Source organism: Phascolarctos cinereus, unplaced genomic scaffold, assembly GCF_003287225.1.
Source record: "Phascolarctos cinereus isolate Bilbo 61053 unplaced genomic scaffold, phaCin_HiC Scaffold_2;HRSCAF=192, whole genome shotgun sequence".
NCBI classification, from domain to species: Eukaryota; Metazoa; Chordata; class Mammalia; order Diprotodontia; family Phascolarctidae; genus Phascolarctos; species Phascolarctos cinereus.
In genome coordinates, this window is record NW_027555625.1 from 102125408 (window position 1) to 102145396 (window position 19989).

Here is a 19989-nt window from a genome sequence, read left to right on the forward strand (position 1 = left end):
TAATGGATCAAAGAATCCACATTCCCTCTAGCATTTGTCATTTTCCTTTTCTGTCATAGTAGCTAATCTGGGAGGTTATGAGTTGGTACCTCAGAGTTTTAATTTGCATTTCTTTAATTTGTAGTGATTTAGAATATTTTTTCATGTGACTATTGATAGCTTTGTTTTCTTCTGAAAATTGCCTGTTCACATCCTTTGACCATTTATCAATTGGAGAATGGCTCTTATTTTTATAAATTTGACCTAGTTCCCTATACATTTAAAAAATGAGGCCTTTCTTAGAGAAATTTGATATAATTTTTTTATCCCTATTTCCACTTTCCTCCAAATTTTGGCTGCACTGTTTTGTTTGAGCAAAAACTTTTAAATTTCATGTAATCAAAATTATCCATGTTATTTCCTGTGATTCTATTTCTTATTTGGTCATAGTTATTGTTAATAATTGTGTTTGGTTCTAGAATTTATATGAACATACAATTCAAATGGACATTTTTACTATATTTGGTCTTTTTTAAATATAAGAAGTATAATTTGAAGATAAGTGAATTTTACTGGAAGTTCTTTGTGTCTTTTGATTCCTTGCTTTTTGTGTAAAACATATATGGTGTGTTATTTAGCACTTTAAAAATACCTTAGGATCAAACATTAGTATTCTGTCTTAAAATTGTCTTCCCCTTCTGTTTTCATATTAAAAGAATCAAATATAATTTGAAGAATCAAACATTATCCATATTCTAAATGAATATCACCAGCTTTTATTTATAATTGTCTCTTAAATAAAGTATATTATTTAAAAATTTTAGTTTGTCAGTAAGCAAATTTAATCAAATATAATAATTTATTCAAAGTATAATAATTCAAAGTATAATCATTTATAAACTGGTAACATTCTGTTATAGTAAGATTAACTGATATTTCTTTTTTATCTTTTTTTTCCTAACAGGTGTCTGCTTCAGAATGGTAAGTCAGTACACAGTCTTTTTTCCCCTCCCTGTTTTCAAAAGTACTAATGTTCTGGTGACAGAACATTATACTATCCTAATAGTGTTCAAAATCAGAAAGTTTCACCACATGTTCCATTGACAGCCTGTAGTATTTAACTAATATACTTTGTTTCTGGACTATTCTCATTATACATAAATGCAGAATGTTAAGATTAAAATAGTCTCTTCAAAAATAATTTTTCTCCTCAGAGTTTTGCTGTGATTTAGAAACATTAAAATATTCTCAATAGTAACAAATATGATGAGTATTTTTTTTATCCTTGCTATGAATTTCAAGATGTCCTTTGTACTTATAGCAAATTCTCTTTAAAAAAATTTAGTTTTAAATATCAAACATGAAATGTGGCTTTTTTCACTTTGACTAGATATGCAGTGTAAACAATGCAAGATCACTGAGGAAACAAAATAAACCCTCTGAACAAAGCATGAATCGTGTAAAACCAAGAATAATGTTTCAGGAATTTCCATCTCTTCTGGAGTTGGATTTTGTCATTCTGTTGAGTTACAAACTTTCAAAAAGTTCTGTATGCCATATATTTTTAGATAAGATATATACATATATATAATATAGATATATACACACATATATTATAACACAATATTGTATGTGTGTGCATGCATGTATATAAATATATGCACACATATATCTTAATTTTTTATTTTTAAATTAAAAGATCATCAAGTATGAACACTTGCATAGACAAATAATATAGAAAAGAGGATTGTATGAGAAAATGTTAATATTGTGTGTAACTTGTTTTTTAAGTATATATTAAATTTAATATGATAGCATCAATACCATCCCGCTTCTGTGTCTCCTGAAATTCTTCATACTCTCTTCTGTATATTTTTAAACTACTATGACCAAATACCTGCTTCTCCCAAATAAAAGTTATCCCTTGTAGCTATTAAGTATAGTCAAACAAGACAGTTCCTCAGTCCCTATTCTTACCTCAGATTTTCCAGTTTCTTCTTTACCACTATCCCATGTTAATATCTTTTCACTGAAATAACTGAGTATCAAAATGCATAATGGTTTCATTTGGAGGGTTTTAATGACATTCTTAAAATTTCTCTCCTCTTGATCTTCTGCAACTAGTGGTTGGTGCATAGCCTACATTTTCATGGTAAACTTTTTGCACATATTTAGTTGAATATTTCAAATGAGTTTACCAAGTGTCCTACAAAATGATGATTCTTGTTGTCTTTGAAGTACAATAAAACCAAATTTACTGATTCTTTTATATCTCTAAGAAAACTTGTGAGTCATTTTTCCATTTATCTTCTATTTCCTTCTTTCTTCCAATTTCTAATTTCCTGAATTTCTAATGATAATGTTGAGATTGATAACAGTTCAGTACTTTCAGTAGTATGTCCACTTGTTGTTTGGTTATTTCAGTTGTGTCCTACTCTTTGTGACTCCATTTGGGGTTTTCTTGGAAAAAATACTATAGTGGTGTGCCATTTCTTTCTCCAGCTCATTTTACAGATGAGGAATTGAGGCAAACAGGGTTGTGGTTTGCCCAGGGTCACATAGCTAGTGAATGGCCAAGGCAGGATTTGAACTCATGACAATGAATTTTCCTGATTCCAAGCCTGGCACTCTATCCACTGTGCCAGCTAGCTGCCTCATGTCCATTCATGGGTCATTTACATTTAGAATACCAGCAACCAGTCTAATTTTATTATGAATTAGCCCATATATCACCGTCTTTTCCACAAGAGTAGTGTGACTTTGCCAAATACATTGCTAAGTAAACTACATCTATAATAGTGGAGAAATTACAAATGTTCCATTTGTAACAGGGAATTTGAAAAAAATTCTACTCTCATGTTAGATTAAAATCTAACATTCCCCTTTATTCTGCCTCAGTAGAGATAGAGAAAAAACTGGTCACTATTTTCATAGAGCTAAAGATATTCATTTTTCATTCTTTCCTGCAGACTAAATAATTCTAGTTTCTAACTTGTTCTTATAGCTACTATTTTCCAGCATATGTTGTACATTTAAATGGTAAAAAGGGGGAATTATTAAAGTCCAAGTCCCTTTTCTCCCTTCTGCACATGCCCATTTTTAGCTGTCTTTAGTTAGAAAGCAGTGAACTTTTGCACACATTTAAATACCAGAAGAAGGTATTCAAATGCATTAATAAAGTTATGGCTATATTAGGTATTAATAGAGGGAAAAGGTATTATGTATACTACATGGAAACAATCTTTATTTGGTTTCTCTTGGAAGTATAATTGATATCCGCTTAAACTTGATTTTAGGCAATTTGAGAGGAATTAACATTTAGATCCTATAAAACAAAATATTGTAGGGAATAAATTTTGGCAATTGGTATTGTTGTTTTGTTGTCTTGTTTTTCAAAACACCATTGAGCTCTTTAGGAATATTTTACTTTTTCTCTTATGTCAGTGCTAGAGAAATGTTTATTGAATTTAGTTGAATATTGTATCCCTGTTCTATTCATATGATTTCTTTTCCTTGTTTGTGTGCTTTTCTTCTTTGCAACATTACGGAGTGCCATAATAATTTTAGGCATTCGGTAATTTTTAAAATAATGATGACAACCATGTCCTTGACAGAGGGATCAGGAAGAAGATGAAGAGCCAACACAGGAGATGTAGTTAATGTGGTGGTATCTCTGGAACAAAGGTAGGATAGAATTTCAAGTAGGAGAGGCTGGTCAGCAGAGTCAGAAGGTGTAGAGACTTTAAAGAGCATGAAGACTGAAAAAAGGCTGTTGGATTTTGTGATTAGGTGATTATTAGTGACCTTTGTTAAATTTCAATACAGTTATGGGAGTGGACCTAATTGGAAGGAGTTGAAGAAAGTAGTCAGGAAGTGGAGGCATCAGGTGTAGAACATTTTTTTTCAACAAGTTTGATAGCGAAGGGAGAAAGAGAGAGAACAATAATGTTGGAATAAGGTGCTATGGAGGCAAAAGGGAATGGGATCAGTGGTGCAAGTAGAAGGATCAGCCTTTCAGCATCCTTTCCTTTTCCTAAAGTATCCAAAATTCTCATGCTTTCTCAGTTTCTATTATCAGAAAAGCAAACTTACTAAATTAAATTATGGAAAGTATTAGGGATTTTGTTTTTTTAAAATTGTATTTCAAAAGTTTCTGGGTCACATGACTAGCAAGATTTGTTACTTTATATACTTGATAATTTTATATGCCTTAAATTTCTAACCCTCACAAAAGGAAAAAAGAGGGGAAAAAATTACATTCCTCATGGAGAATAATTACAGTTAAGTCCATAAAATAAAGAAGACAGAACCCCAACAAATTAAAATCCTTAGGAGTTAAGACAGGAGAACTGTAATAGTCAAAGTGATCATTGAACACCCATCCCTCACCAGCCTTTTCCAGTGCCTGGTGGCAACTGTGGGATCCCTTTTCCTTTTCCTAGATCTGTTAGAACCTCCTCATACTCATTCCTGGAGGAATCTGATTTGAGGGGAGAATTTGGTGCATTGGATGCAACTTATTCTGAGAAAACATCGTACCTCCATGGGCAGCATCTTGGCCTAGGAGAAGGGAAAGGCCACTGAGAAGGAGAATGATAATGGGAAGAACTCCAGATAAGACTGGACTTCATGACTTTTTATATATACATATCTATCTATCTATCTATCTATCTATCTATCTATCTATCTATCTATCTATCTATCTATGGCAATGACTGTGACATGGCAGTGCTTCTATCCAACATTGCTTCCCTCTGAAATTGAGGAAAGTATGAGGATGGGTGAAGTACAGATAAAAAAGGCATTATAAGACAAGATTAATAAAGGCAGTAACAGAAATTTGTTAGAAGGGGAAATTCATAATTCAGAAACTTTAACCTCATGAATAACAGAGTAAATAAGGAAGAAAATAAAGGCAGAGCTCATAAATCTGAAAATAAAATTTCAAAATAGATTAGAAAATGATCCATAAAGAGAATAAAGCAAGGAAAAAAGGAAACTACATTATTTTGAAAGGAACTGTAGATGCTGAACCAATAGCAGTAATAAACATACATGCAACTTGGCATAGTAGTGCATGCCTGTAATCCCTGCAACTGGTGAGGCTGAAACTATTGGATTGCTTGAGGTCAGAAGTTTGAGCTATAGATGTCCACACTAAGCCCACACTAAGTCCACACTAAGTCCTACACTAAATGAGCCCCTATTTGGGCAAGGGGTCCAAAATAGAACAGTTCAAAACTTTCCTGCCAGTCAATAGTGGGTCCATGAGTGGCCACTGCGTTTAAAGCCTGGGCAAGATAGGGGGAACCAATCTTTAAAAATATGTGTATTTACATATGTATGTGGATACATAAATGTATGTGTACATATATTATTGCATTACTTAATCTTATCTTTTTTTGTGATGCGATAGAATTTTCGTTTATGAATATAGACACTATATCATCTAATACATTTATATGTATATATGTTAACATGATAAAAATATCTATGACCAAAAATTAGCATTATATATAATGGCAGAGTACTAGAAGCAGCTAGATGGCTCTTGGGAAGGGGGAAAGATACACTGAAAAATGTGAAAACAAAAGACAATAAGTTTTAATCAGTAAATTTCTTAAAGTCAGCTACAGGGAAGGGCAGTGCTTAACACAATTTAATACCTAATGGGGGAAGTTCAGAGATGTATCATGTCTCTCTGTCCCCCAAATTATGTGCAGGTGAACTCTTACTTATTCAGTGTTTAGGGCTGACTCGAACTATGGCATTTTGATCTGAGACAATGTGATATTTTAAAAATATAATTCAAAGTTTGTTATTCAGATATGGGAAGTGAATAAGTAAACTGGTAATGGCAGGAGCCATTGAAGTACTTTGTTTTTTGTTATTTCTTAATATTTTATTTTTTCCCAATTACATATAAAAACAGTTTTAACATTAATTTTTAAAATTTTTGAGTTCCAGATTTTTTTCCTTCCCCAACCCTTCCCTGAGAGGGCAAGCAATTTTATATAGGTTATACATATGTAGTAGTCATGTAAAATATAATTGAAATACTTTAACAAACCTAATTGGAAACAAAAAATAGCTAGTTTCCAAAAGCTTTATGTCCTAATATTAGCTAGCCTCTTTTTTAAAAATTAAATTTATTTATTTTATACCAACTTAAGAAATAAAACAAACATTTCTATAACAAAGTGGAATAGAAAAACAGAGGATTGCACCTGCAATTGAAGATCTATTATGTACAACTTGCTATTCCTTAAAAATGTACTACAAAGTTATCATGTAACTTTCCCCCTTCCCCCCACTCCCAACCTGTGGTTGGCTGCCATTAAACACAAGTTGTTTTCTCTGGATGCAAGCAGCATCTTCCTTCATACAATCCTTGCAGTTAATTTGGGTATTTGTGTTAGTCAGAATGACTTGGTCCTTCAAAGTTGTTCTTAAAACAATACTGCTGTTACTGTATACACTGTTCTCTTGATTCTGCTCATTTTGTACTTCATATTAGCTTACCTCTTACCAACTGTTATTCCTTTTTCATTGGTCTGTAGACAGAACTTGCTTATGTAGTTTATTACTTTCTTTTTTGACACCCTGACAGCTCTCTAATGCCTAAGCATAATAAAGAAGGCTTTATTATATTAAATTGCAAATCTGAGAGGCAGTGCGATGCTGATGAAAGCTGGATATGGAATCAAGAAAACATGGATTCAAATTCTGCTGCAGACACTTTAGTTATTGTGTGATCCTGGGGAAAGTGATCTAACTTTTTGGGCCTTAGTTTCCTCATCTGTAAAGGACAGGTTTGGACTCAATGACTTCTAAGATTCTTTACAGGTCTATAGGATTTTTGCTATAGAACTTTGTTGGTCTATATTAGTTTATTTAATTAGGAATGTTATGGAACTTATGCCCTGCAGTACCTTGAACTCTAAATAGGATACAATGTTATTCTTTTTTTGTCTTTTTACTATTTATTCCCCATTGCTACTTCAAGACTCAATCTGCTGTCAGAATTTAGCCACCTTTCTTTTTTTCTTTTTCTTTGTATTTATTTAATATTTTATTTTCCCCAGTTACATATAAAAAGAGTTTTTAACATTTGTTTTTAAAACTTCGAGGTCCAAATTCTCTCCCTTCTATCCCCACTCGCACTCATTGAGAAGGCAAACCATTTGATATAGGTTATACATGTGTAATCATGCAAAACATATCTGTAATAGTCGTATTGGAACACAGTGTTTTTCAAAAGTTATTGAACCTTAATGTCTGCCTTCCCTCCATACAAATTAAAATTATACCCCAGATCCAGTTATTAAGATGCAAGGATAACAAAATACAATGGTCACCAGTGAATTGTCCAATTATCACATGTTTCTAGTCTCTCCCATCTTCTAGTCATATCCTACAAAACTACCAGATTGATAACCCTAAAAAAAATCTGACCATATTAATCCTCTACCAGAAAATCTTGAGCAGGTAGAAATGAAAGTTGGCTAGTATGCCTTTTTTGCAAGTCCAGAAACAAGAAAATGTCAGAATAGCGTCCTACTATGGTAATGCCCAAATATACTAAGTTGCTGAAGTAATTAATAGTTGATAACATTTAAAATATGTGTGTGTGTGTGTGTGTGTGTGTGTGTGTGTGTGTGTGTGTATAAATTTACTTTCCTGCCTTGGTAGGCAGTGTATACTGAATTTTAGCTTTCTTTGACTGAGGATCTTGTAGTACCTCCAAATTGTCTTTCTGAATGTGAAGGATCATTATCTGGTAATATAAATGTAATTTGTAATATAAAGCTGGATATGTATTTATTCTAGAAATAGTGTGGAAGTTGCTTTTTAAATAAATTCATAATTACCATGTTTGGAGGCAGAGAGAGAGACTGACTCTGGAGACAATTTTAAATCCCAATTGTGATGCTTACTACCTATGAGACCTTGGATAACTTAACTCCCCTGGCTTTCAGTTCCTTCTTCTGTAAAATGTGAGAGTTAGACTAGAGGGCATCTGAGAGCCCTGTCAGCTTTAGATGGAATCTAGAACAAATACCAAGTTTCACTATAGTTGAGATATGTAATGTTCGTCGCTATATACCTTAAGAAAAGAAATGACAATCCTTAAGTTAGTGTTCTTTAAATTTTTAGAGCCAAATTTACTATAAATCTAGACTTTTGATGCCAAGTGGACTGTCCTCTCTCTTGTTTTCCTGTTTGTGTAGTACGCAGAAGGTGAAGCTAAGAAGATGGGAGTTGTTGGCTGGGTTAAGAATACTAGACAAGGAACGGTAACAGGCCAAGTTCAAGGTCCTGAAGATAAAGTCAACTCCATGTAAGTAATAAAAATATCTTCAATACTTACCACTTGAAATAGCAAGATTAATAAATGAAAATATAAAGGCAGTCAGTAAAATGTTTATAAAGGTATTTATTTCCAAAAATTAAAAGTTAGTCTTTTCCTAAAAGCTTGTCACATTGTTGTCAGAAGTATACTTGCTTAATGTTGTTCATCAGTTCCACAAAAACAGATTAGCTAAAATAAAATACTCAATACTGTTGGATAGTTACCATTGCTGGGGTTCAAGTGATAATTCCTATCAGTGTTAAATGCTTGAGTTATATCTCTGGTGATCAAATGAACACGGTTTACAGTGAGGTTTCATGATGTTATGGTAGAATTTGGTAATAATATGCTAATGCAATTATTGTGAAATTGTGTTGGTCAGGGCGATGTTACGTGGGGAATGCCTGAATCATGATGCAACAGTTTTAGTTTGTATGGTATAACAAAACCAAAAAATGATGTTTTAATACATAGGAGCAAGCAGAAGAGATAGGATTTAGCTTGAAACTTTGACGGCAGTGATGTCTCCAGGAGCATCAGCTACTTCTGAGGGCCTAGAAGATATCTCCTTGGTAAAATTCCATGAAACTTTAGGGAACTCATAGACATTCTTTTCCAATTTCTATTGGGCCTGTTCATTCTTTCTTCTCCATTAACATATAATCCAAGAGCTTTAGGGGACTTTAGAGGATGATTTACTGACTCCTCTCTACAGCATCACTGACAAATAGTTATCTGGTCTCTACTTAAAGACCTGCAGTGAAGGGGAACCTGATACCTTTTGAGGTGGCCCATTATACTTTTGTATAGCTCTAATTGTTAATAATTTATTTTCTTGCATTAAGCCTAAATCTCTCTCTCTCTCTGTAACCTTCACCCATTGTTCTTAATTCTGCTTTCTAGGGTCAACAGAACACTCCTAATCATTATGTCATGTTATAGCCCTTTAAGTACTTGAAGACAGCTGTTATGGTTCACAACATCTCCTTTTCTTTAGGTGAAGCAAATCCTAGTTCCTTAAACCAGTCCTCGTATGATATAATCTTTAGGTTCATTACGTTCCTGTTCACCCTCGTTTTGCTGCTTTTCATCTTATCAAAAGCCTTCTATGTGGTCTTATCAGGGAGTAATAGTACATAGAGACTGTCAGTTACCTCCCTAGACTGGTACATTTTGCTTCTCTAATTGCTACCTCTTACAGCATTACCTTCTTTGGCTTCTATTTCACACTTAAGATTAACAATGAACTTGTATTCCACTAAAAGTATTTCAGAAAAAATTCTATCTAGACACAACTTCTCCCATCTTATATTTGTGAAATTAATTTTTAAAACCCAAGTGTAAGGCTTAACAGATATCTGTCTCTGTTAAATTACATCTTATTTTATTTGGACTATTATTTTAGATTGTTGAGAGCTTTTTGGATATTGTCTCTGTTATTCACAGTGTTAGTTGGTTATACCTTTTAGCTCCATGTCATTTGCAAATTGGATAAACATGCAGTTCTTACCTTTATACAAGTACAGTTCCCCTTGACACATTCCAATAGACCTCTTTTAAAAATAGTTTTGTTGATATTTTTGTTTTAACATTATAAGCATTTATAGATCACTCTCATTTCAGGAAGTCTTTTTTAACAAAGTAAAATTAATAATACACTGACTTCATCTGAAAGTGCACATAACATATGATATCTCTATTTTCAAAAAAATAAGAGATCTATTTTCTCTCCCTCCCACTCCCCATCCTATTGAAAAAAAGTTTCTTGTAACAAATATGCCTAGTCAAGCAAAGCAAATTCCCTTGATGTCTATATATAAATATAGATGTATAAGTGTATATACATATATATGACTTCTCTGTAATGGATAGCATGTTTCATTATCATTTCTCTGGAATCGTTAATGGTAAATTGTATCAATCGTAGAGTTATAACTTTAGAATTTTTTATAGTATTATTGTGTAAATTGTTCTCTGTTCATCATCCTTTTGTAAAAAAGTCCTCAAAATTGTTTTTATAATATTGATGTCAGTATAAATTGTTCTTATTAATTTTGCCTACTTTGTTCTTCATCAATTCATATAAATCTTTCAATATCTTTTTGAAATCATCTATTTCCTCATTTCTTTCAGCATTATAGTATTTCATCACATTCATATGCTACAATTTGTTCATCCATTTTCAGTTCTTAGACATTCCCTTGGACATTTCAGCTTTTTGCCACCACAAAAATAGCTACTATTATTGTTTTGTTTCTGAAGTGCCTTTTGTTCTTTGATTCCTTTTTGGTATAGTCCTTATATGTGTCAGGGTGCGCACTATTTAGTAACTTTTGGATATAATTCCAAATTATTTTTTCCAGAATGGAAACCATCTACAGGTCTACCAAAGTGCATCAATGTGTCTTTTTTCTCATTCCAAGATGACATCAAACTATTAATGATTAAATTTTGCTTGGGCCATTCTACTAGACCTAATTCCACCTACCGATATTGATATTTAGTCCATATCTCTCCATCTTTTTCTTTTTTTTTTCCTCTCCATCTTTTTCAAGGAGGCATGAGAGACTTTGTTAATTATTTTGCTAAAATCTATGTATGCTCTATTTTTAAAAAATTTCCCTGGTGTAGCAGTTTTATAAATCTTCCTTTTTTTATACTTATATATTTATTTACTATCTCCTTTCCTGGATTGTAGACTCTTAGAGAGTTCTACTTCTACTTTATATTGTGAATGTTTGCCTCTTCTTAGTGCAATAGGTATTGTTGATGAACTTTTTATACCCTTGTACCAAACCCTACATACATATAGAATAAATATAAAATAAATGCTAGGTAGTTCACAAGATGGGACCCTAGCATTTGGGGGGAATCAGAAAAGTTTATGTTTAGAGGATGGCATCTGAGTTACATATTGAAGGAAGAGAGGGATTCTACAAGGCAGAAGTTAGGGGCAATGGTAAATTTAGAAACAAGTTCCATAGATTAGATTTGATATAACATATTTGTATAGCATTTCATAACTTATAGAGTAGTTTGATAGTTTATAAAGTGCTTTCCTTAGAACAGCCTTGTAAATTAAGTATTTTGATATTTTGATATTCAAAGAGTATCCCATTTTTCCTATGGCAAATAAGCCTGTATAGGTCAAGTGACTTGCCCCCAGTCCTGAAGCTAGTAAGAGCTGGGCTTTCAATCCAAGATTTCAGACCCAGAACCCAGTGCCCATTTCAACTACAACTATGCTATATTATTTTTCCCTTTTAACTTTAAAATAAGAGGTTTTATATCTTCTTAGGGTGTCATATGAAAACCAAGAAAGAAAACTACAGAGTTAAATTATTTTTAAGGACATGGGTATGGTTTCATCTAAAATTATGAAAATATGGGATATAACAGTGACTGTGATTTAGATGAGGTATTAGCTGAAAATGCAACAAACAGTTCAGTTATGGTTACCAGGCCAACAACATCCAAGGACATTTTGCAGAGATGTATGTGTGTTTTCTTCTTCTGTGTCTCATTTTCTGTTTGGATGACTGATGGCTTTCTTTTGAAAATTGTACTACACATATCCAGTTTTAGGGTTAAGTTCTGCCAACCTTTTTTGGTAGAGGAACGATTTCCAAACTATTTTTTATTAAACTACAGCACGACATTTTGCAAAATAAAACAGGAAAAGTATTTTATATTCCTGGATAATATCTTCAAATCCATTTATAATATATATCAATTATGATTAGACTATGTGTAAACAAAGCATGATTTCCTCCTATATTACTTTCATTTGATAGAAGGGAACAGATAGGGAAGAACAGCAAGAAATAATCTTTGGTTATATTACATTGAATGTATTTTTTCCCCATAGTCTGAACAAAATAACTTGATAGTCTAAAAATCTTTGTTGGCAAATTGGGCCCATCAGCAAAATGCTAAAATTGAAGTTGTGCCCTAGTTGTTATATTTGTATTTTTACTCATTTACTAACATTTAGAAGCTAACTGCCTCTGAGGTTTTTATGTTCAAATATAAGTATCACATTTTAAGAAACTAATTGGAAAACTGGAATACTTCCAAAGAAGGGCATCAAGATGCAAGGGGCCTAGAAACTGCCATGAAGAACTGGGGCTGATTCCCCAGAAGACATAATTATGGGGATAATATATCTATTTTCAGTTTTTTGAAAGAACTGCCATGGGAAGAGCATGACTTAGTGGTAAGAATATTAACTCTGGAGTCAAGAGAACCTGGTTCAAATCCTGTCTTATTCACTTCTGTGACCTTGGGCAAGTTACTAAATCTCCCTGGGCCTCCATTTCTTTGTGAAATGAAAGGGTTGAAGTAGGAGGTATCTAAGGTCCATGCCAATTCTATGTCTATGGTCCTGTGTAGAAGGGGAATAATATTCCTTTGATGTACCCCAGAGGGCTAATTTAAGAACAGTGAATAGACATAATAAGAAGGCAGATTTTGGTTTAACAAAAAGAAGAATTTTCTGACAATTTATAACCTGCATCAAAATAGAGTGAAGTATTTTAATGAAGTAAGGAGTTATCTATCAGTGGATTTATTCAAACAGAGGTTGGATACCTACATAGATATATATCTATATAGAGATATAGATATATATCTATATCTCTCTCTATATATATAAAGTTTAAAAGTTGACTGGCAGAATTGACATATTCTTTACTTGGTTCCTATTTATGTGACATTTTCAGAACTACTATTCATTTAATGACATTTGAACAAATCTTGAATTCTTAGCAATAATATACTGATTTAGCTATGAAATCATATTGTTTTGAATTTCCAGATATAGTGAGAATAGATTATAATGAAGCACTGGATTTTGTGAAGACTAAAATTCCTATGTTGAACAATTAGTCAGTTTCAGATTCAAAGTTATTTAATATTTTAAAATTTTGGCTTCTGGGTCCTACCCAGTGATTTCTGTGTGACCAGAATGGAGTCCTAGCTTTTCCTTTAGTTAGTACTTTTCATATAATGATCTCAGAGCAGTTTGGACACATTTCTTAACAACATTATGATAGCATCCAGTTTCCCAGTTAAACAAATAGAAGAGATGAAATTCTTAAAGAAAAATTCTATGAGATGCTCCATTAGGATGGCTTAAATATGTTTTAGTAGAATGAGAAAATATTGAAGACCATAATTATATTAAAATATTTAAAGGGTAACTTGATAAGATGTTTTATGGATAAGTGTGTTGGAGTTCCTTATTGTAATAAATACATAAGATTTTATACTTCAAAACTATTCTTTTGCCCTCCTTATAAATATTTCAAATCTGTAGCATTAACCACTTAAATACATACTTTATGATTCAAAGTCATAACTTTAATATGTATGCTTTTTTGTTTTCAATAATTTTATTTTTTAAAATCTCAGCAGTTAAAACACTAGGGAGTGAGTTGTTCAATCAAATTACTCAACCCAGTTCAAAGTAAGTTTCAAGATACTTTTCTTGACCAAATAAGAACACTCATTATTCAATCAGTTAACCAGTCAGTCATAGGTTTAGACTAAGTGTGAAAAAGTCCTTGATGAACTCGAATGACCATTACAGGAAATTGTTTGGATTGGCTTAGGAAACTTGGTTATGCCTTGTAATGTAGTATACTGAGCTGCCAGTTTGGTTCAAGGGATTTGAATATCTGGTGGTGGAAAGAAGAGAGAGCTCTTCCTTACAAGGTGGGAAGAGAAAGAGATAACCTTGGTCTAGATCTTCTCTTTCCCTTCCTACCTTACCTCCCAACTGGAGGAAGACCTTGTGAACTTTGGCAAATTGGAGGATTTGGGATTTCCGTTCTTCCCAACAACATCACAGAAGCATCTCTGGAACCACTAATGGTAGTGTCTTCATTGGGAGCCAAAGACACATTGGATGCAATGAGGGAAGCATATTCAGGGCTTTACAAAGAACTTAACAAGAAGTCAGTAAGCATTTGTTAAACTCTTACTGTGTTCCAGGCATTGTGCTAAGCACTGAGATACAAAGAAAGACAAAACCACATCCTGCCATCAAGCAACTCTTGTTCTAATGGGGGAGATAACACACAAGCAATTAGGTACATACATATGTGTATATGTGTATGTATATGTATGTGTGTGTGTATGTGTGTGTGTGTGTGTATAGTAAATTGGAGAATGTACTAGCATTAAGGGAGAGTTGGAAAGGCCACATGAAGAAGGTAGGATTTGACCTAACACTTAAAAAAAGCCAGGAGTTTTGGATGAGTAGGAAGAGACTTTCCAGACATGGGAAAACACCTAGTTAAAAGGGTCAGTCTGGAGATGGAGTGTCATGTGAGAAATAGTAAGGCTAGTTTTGCTAAATCATAGAATACGTGGATGAGAGTAAAGTGTAAAAATACAGGAAGGGTAAGGAAGGGCCAGGCTATAAAGGGCTTTATTCTATTTCATATTGGACATGATTAGGAGCCACTGTAGTGTACTGAATAGGGGAGTGATGTGGTCAGACCTGCCTTTAGGAAGATTAATTTGACAACTGAGTGGAGAATGGATTACAGTAGGGAGAGACTGGAGGAAGAGACACTACCCAGAAGGCTATTGCAGTGGTACAGGAATGAGATAATGAAGATCTGCACCAATGTTGTGGCAATGTCAGAGGAGAGAATTGAATGAATGCAAGAGATGCTATGAAGTTAGAAATAACAAATTGGTAACAAATTAGTTACATAGGGCAAGTGAGAGTGAGGAGTCGAGGATAACATCTAGGTTGTAGATCTGGTTGACTAGGAGGATGGTGGTGTACGTACACCAGACAATAGTGGGGAATAGAGAGGATAGTTTGGAAAAGATAATTTCAGTTTTGGATATGTTGAATTTAAGATGTCTAGAGGACATCAAGATATACAATAGGCATCTGGAGATGTAAGACTAGAAGTTAGGAGAGAGGATAGGGCTGTATCTGAGAGTTATTTGCATGGTTGGTTGTTGTCCTTCGTTCTTGAAGCGGAACAAAATGACATCACTATACTAGAGTCAAGTTTTGGTATGTCTGACTGGAATCCATGGAAGCTGATGAGATAACTAAGCAAGATAACGATGCAGGATGAAGAAAAGAGGACCCAGGACAGCGCTTTGGGGGATACCCACAATTAGTGATCATAAAGATCCAATAAAGAAGACTAAGAAAGAATGGTCAGTCTAGTAAGAGGAAGACCAAGAGACAGCAGGGGTACAAAACCCTAGGGAGAAGAGAGTTATCAAGGAGAAGGACTGCTAAGAGTTCAAGAAAGATAAAGATTGAGAAAAGGCCATTAGATTTGACAATAAACAAATCATTGGTAAACCAGATTGCAGAGAGTTAAGAAGAGAATGAGAAGTGGAGACATTATAGATGGTTTCTCCAGTTTATACAAACAGGAAAGCTTTAAGACAATAGGTAGTGGGCATGGTCAGATGAAATGAAGGGTTTTTTTTTTTCAGGATGGGAGAGACATGGATTTCTTTTGTAGGCGGCTAGGAAGCATCTAGTAGGGAGAGATTTGGAAATAATAGTGGGTGTTATCTGCTGGAAAAGATGCGGCAGAATCCAATTAAGGGTGTGTATAGCTGAGCTTTGCATTGGCCAGGAGAAAAGCTACCTCTTTGGGTGAAATGGGCAAAGGAGGATTTACTGGGTGAAGATACATGAGCAGTGGGAGGTGTGGAGGAGGATAGGGGGTGCTCTCAGCTTAATAGGATAGGATGGACTTTTGGGAAATGTATTTTTATTGCAGTGGGTGAAACTGAACAAAGTTTCAATTTTTAATTTTTTTGAAGGTGGAGAAGCTTTGAAATAATTTCTCCAGTGGCAGTTTTAACTGCCAAAAATATTCAGTCAAAAGAATAGCAAAAGGCATTATTAAAGCAAAATCATTTGCATTTCATTCTTCTTTTGATAAACAGTATTTCACATTAGAAAGTTATGCTTCTTGCTGACCAAGATTTTTGTAAGGATGTTTATTTTCAACCCCAGTAAAAAATAAAATATGGATAAGAAGTTGATGTGTCCATCATTGTGAATTGGCCTTTTGAAAAATGTAATAAGCCTAAGTTTTCCAACTCTAGGTGGAGCTCTTTGGTTGTTTTTTTTTGTATGTTGTTACCTTGTTAAATTGGATGCTTTGTTTTCAAAGCTAGCTATTTTTGGATACTTCTGAAAACATCTCTCATAATCTTTTCCCTTACTGCACTTTCCAATGGCTTCTTTTCTCCTTGTTGTATAGCTACGTACAATGATATAGATTATAGAAAAAAAGGTCATTTATTTTGTAACGGACCTACGGAACTCAAACCTTAGTTATTTTGAATCTAACTTAAATCTGTTTCTATAGCAACAGAACAGCATATTGTCATGAGTCAATGTGATGCAGTTTCCATGGTGTTTCAAAAATGGAAAATGTTATTTATCACTTTCATTTCCTATAACCCTCATTCCTGAAAAAGGATTCATGGAGCTATGATCTTCCTCCTCAGTGACGGGTTTTATTTTATGAATAAGAGCGAGAGATAAAACTCTTACAGTTATTATTAGCTGTTGCTATAGCAACTGATTCAGTACTGCTCTCCCCTTCGTGCGCAAGGGGGTGCTAGCTTTGTGTCTTGTTATGAACACAGACGAGATATTGCAGTTGCTATTTCTTCTCCCTCCCTTATCAACTTATCCTTTTTTTCTCTGCAGTCAGGATTACATCTGGAGAAAAGAATACTGGACCAGGTGTAATATTTGGGGTCATGTCAGAATAAGTTGTTTTGACAAGATAAAACCTACTAGAGCCTCCTGGACAGCTATACTTCTGCAGGTCCTTTTGCTGTGTCTTTAGCCATAGCCTGTCGGGGGGCTGCACACTGAACCCAGTGACATGAGAAAAACAGCATGGCAAGGCCACACCCAAACCTAGGATTTCTGTGTGGAAGCTCAAAGGTCAGAATTCTTCTAATAAAAAAATGACATCAACTAAATGTATTCTCTGAGGATTGCAAAGATGAGAGTGAGGTCCTAGCTTATAATACTGTCTTGTCCTCTTCAAAGTAAATCACACCTTGAAATTCAGCAAGAGAGTATAATTTGCCTGGAGATCTCTCCGAAACCAGCCTTCCATTGCAGTCACTAGACGGCATCCTGTTGATGTTTTCTTGCTTCAAAATAAAACAACTCCCAAAACGAAAACTAATTTATTCACTAAACTTTGAAGTATTAAATCTTAAGGACCATTGCCTGAAACTTGAAAAAAAAAGTCATATTAGGAAGTGCTATTACTTAATATAGTGAATAATAAACTTATTCATCATTCACAAAATATTAATCTTCTGCTTCAAGAAGCTGTAGTACTAAAGACTGTGAGACATATCCTGATGTATATGCCACACACAACCTAGGCTCTGAAGAATCTCTGGAGGACTTAATTGCTGATATAAGACTTATCTACACAAAAAGTTAATAACAGAAATCTAAATAAACCATATTTATAGCATTCCATTGATTTACTAGTTTAGTAAAAATTGGAAAAAGAAATGAGGTTAGTTGGGCAGGTGCTATTCTTGGTGAAGCATCACTTTTCCTTTCTAGATGTCCACTAACCATCTAAATATATAAAATAATAGATTTTAGATTTTTGGCAGGGTTTTAAGTAGAGATCACTAGCCTATAGTTTATAGATGCCACTTTTCCTTTTTTTTTTTTTTTGAAAATCAGGACATTTGCTCTGCATACTGGGGCACCTCTTCTATGCTCCACAGTCTTTGAGAGACAAAATGGATTATCCACTCACATCCTTCTGTTTTTTCATTACCCTGAAATATAGTTCATCTGGACCTGTCAATTTAAACTAACCAAAGGCACCTAGGTCTTCTTCTTACTTATGTTGATCTGTTCTCTCTGAGCTATTTTTTGTTTGCCTTTCCAGCCCAAAGATATTCCATTTGTCAGAGAAAATGCAAGTAAAATAATTATTCAGCTGTTTTCTTTGTCACCTGTTACGATTCACCTCTAGGTAGTGGGGTTTTCCCCCTTTCTTTGATCTTTTTACCTGTATAATTACCATCACCTCCACCACCACCACAAAAACAACCAGTGAGACAAACCAAAAAACTCCATCCCTTTGGTCTCCTTTAGCATTCCTGCCAGCCTCAGCTCAGTGGTATCACGGATAGATCACTAGAGTTGGAGTTAAGAAGTTCTGAGGTCAAGTACTATTTTAGACATTTATTAAATGTGTGACCCTGAGCAAGTCCCTCAATCTTTCTCAGTCTTAGTTTCCTTCTTTGTAAAATAGTAATAATGATAGCATCTTACAGGGTTGTTGGGAGGATCAGATGAGCTAATTGTAAAGAGCTTAGCACAGTGATTGCCCATAGCATTATATAAATGTCAGCTATTTTTGTTAATGGCTATTATTATATATGATGATTCCTTCGTAATATCCCTTGCTGGATCATCATCCATACTGTGCCTTTCATACTTCTGGGATGCCTGAAGCTTCTTTCCTAGACTTCTTTCTCTTTTTATACTCTCAGTAACCTTATTAGCTCACATGGGTTTAATTGTCATCTCTATGAAGATAATGCCAGTATGTGTGTGTGTGTGTGTATGCATGTATACACACAAATATACACATACCTTAAGTGTGTGTGTGTGTGTGTGTGTGTGTGTGTTCAGTCTGAGTCTCTTTCTTGAGCTGCAGTTCCCTATTACCATCACATTACCATGGACATTACAGACTAGGTATCTCAAACTCAACTCGTCCAAAACAAAACTCATTATCTCCCCCTAAAATGCACCTCTCTTCCAAACTTTCCTATTTCTATTGAGAGAACCACCGTTCTTTCAGTCACTTAGGTTCTCAACCTCAATATCATCTTCCAGTCCTCACTCTCCCTTACCTCACATATTCAATCAGTTGCCAAATCTTGTCATTTATACCTTCAAGACATGTTTTTCATCCATCACCTTCTCTCTATTCATACAATGATCACCCTAATTTGTATTCTCATAATTTCTCTCCTTGACTATTGTAATATCTTCTTAATGAATTTCCCAGTCTCAAGTCTCTCTCCATTTCAATACATCCTCCATAAATCCACCAAAATAATTTTCCTAAAGTACCAGTTTGATCCTGTCACTTCCCACTCAGTAAACTTTAGTGGCTCCCTGTTCTCTCTAGGATCAAGTATAATTTCCTCTGTTTGACATGTCAGGCATTTTAATGTAAAGCCCTTTATAACCTGGCCACAACCTACCTTTCTAGCCCTATTGCACATACACTAAAATCATATAAAATTAGCCTTCTTATTGTTCCATCTTCCACTTCTTTGTCTTTATGTCAGCTTTACCCCAGGCTTGGGAATAAGCTTTGTTTTCTCCTTTTCTTAGAACCCCTAGTTTCCTTCAAGGCTCAGCTCCTTTTCATGGAGCCTTTCCTCATACCCATTCCGTCAGTAGTAATTTCCCTCATAAAGTATCTTGTGCCTATGTAGTTTTTATATACATACATAGATCTGTTTTGTACTTATACATGTACACATGTACAGGCACACATGAATACTTGTATACACATTGTCTCCTTTGGCTAAATTATAAACACCTCAAAGATAGGTTCGGTTTCATTTTTATATTTATATTTTCA

The 19989-nt window shown here is 34.1% G+C and overlaps 1 protein-coding gene across 2 annotated transcripts in view; it reads left to right on the plus strand.

The window, feature by feature from the left end:
* The window catches only part of ACYP2 (acylphosphatase 2), a 220009-nt gene that overhangs the window by 22860 nt on the left and 177160 nt on the right, over positions 1-19989 (plus strand). For both annotated transcript variants that reach the window (XM_020996282.1, XM_020996281.2), the window contains exons 2-3: positions 944-960; positions 8211-8320. In XM_020996282.1, coding sequence (XP_020851941.1) covers positions 958-960; positions 8211-8320 — 113 coding nt within the window. In that variant the 5' untranslated portion in view covers positions 944-957. The remainder of the gene's footprint in view (positions 1-943; positions 961-8210; positions 8321-19989) is intronic.